Source organism: Lolium perenne, chromosome 2, assembly GCF_019359855.2.
Source record: "Lolium perenne isolate Kyuss_39 chromosome 2, Kyuss_2.0, whole genome shotgun sequence".
NCBI lineage: Eukaryota > Viridiplantae > Streptophyta > Magnoliopsida > Poales > Poaceae > Lolium > Lolium perenne.
The window spans coordinates 272747786-272748780 of record NC_067245.2 but is presented as its reverse complement, the minus strand read 5'-3'; the positions used below and the strand labels follow the sequence as shown (position 1 = coordinate 272748780).

Below are 995 nucleotides of genomic sequence, written 5' to 3'. Positions count from 1 at the left end.
GCTTGGAATGCTGGCAATGGAAGTGGCTTAGTGAAGATATCTGCAACTTGATCCTCCAAAGAGATGAACTGAATATGAAGTAGTTTCTGAGCTACTCTTTCTCGAAAAAAATGGAAGTCCACCTCAATATGTTTAGTCTGAGCATGGAAGACAGGATTGGAGGACAAATATGTGTCTCCAAGATTATCAGACCATAATACAGGAGGGCAATCCTATTTTATCCCAAGCTCCAGAAGGACTGACTGAATCCAAATCAATTCAGCTGTGGCATTAGAAAATGCCTTGTACTCTGACTTAGTACTAGAACGAGAAACTATAGCCTGCTTCCATGCACTCCAGTCAATCAAATTTCCCCCAAAGAATATAGCATAACCCCCGGTTGATCGCCGATTATCAGAGTCCCCCGCCCAATCAGCATCAGAAATGGCAGACAACAAACTAGCAGAAGAGGGACGAAGACTAAGACCATGATCACTTGTCATCTTGACATAACGAAGGATGCGTTTCACCGCAGCCCAATGTGTATCTCGCGGCTCATGAAGAAATTGACAGACCCTATTGACAGCATAGGATAAATCAGGGCGAGTGACTGTAAGATACGGCAAACTTCCAACTGCACTTCTGTAGTGTGTAGCATCTTCACATGAGAGAGGAGTACCATCAGAAGTACTTAATGGATCAGTGACCATCGTAGGAGTGTTTGATGGTTGACACTTGAGCATACCTGCCCGCCGAAGGAGCTCAAGCACATATTTCCTTTGACTGATAATTAGACCACCAGATGACTGTCAAAGAAACTCAATACTAAAGAAATAGTGGAGTGGCCCAAGATCTTTGACCACAAACTCTAATAATGTCATCCACATAAATGAGAAGGTAAACTGTGACTTCTGGATGTTGAAGTATGACTAATGATGTATCAACAGCTGAAGCTTTGAAGCCAAGTTTACCAAGAACTGAACTCAACCTTACATGCCATGCTCTTGGTACTTGCT

General features: G+C 42.9%; 1 protein-coding gene across 1 annotated transcript; it reads right to left on the bottom strand.

Annotated features, from left to right (window-relative positions):
- Positions 1 to 212: 212 nt before the first annotated feature.
- Positions 213 to 689, bottom strand: LOC127329358 (secreted RxLR effector protein 161-like). The gene has a single exon (XM_051355885.1). The coding sequence runs from the start codon at positions 687 to 689 to the stop codon at positions 213 to 215; it is 477 nt and encodes a 158-aa protein (XP_051211845.1).
- Positions 690 to 995: the final 306 nt, after the last annotated feature.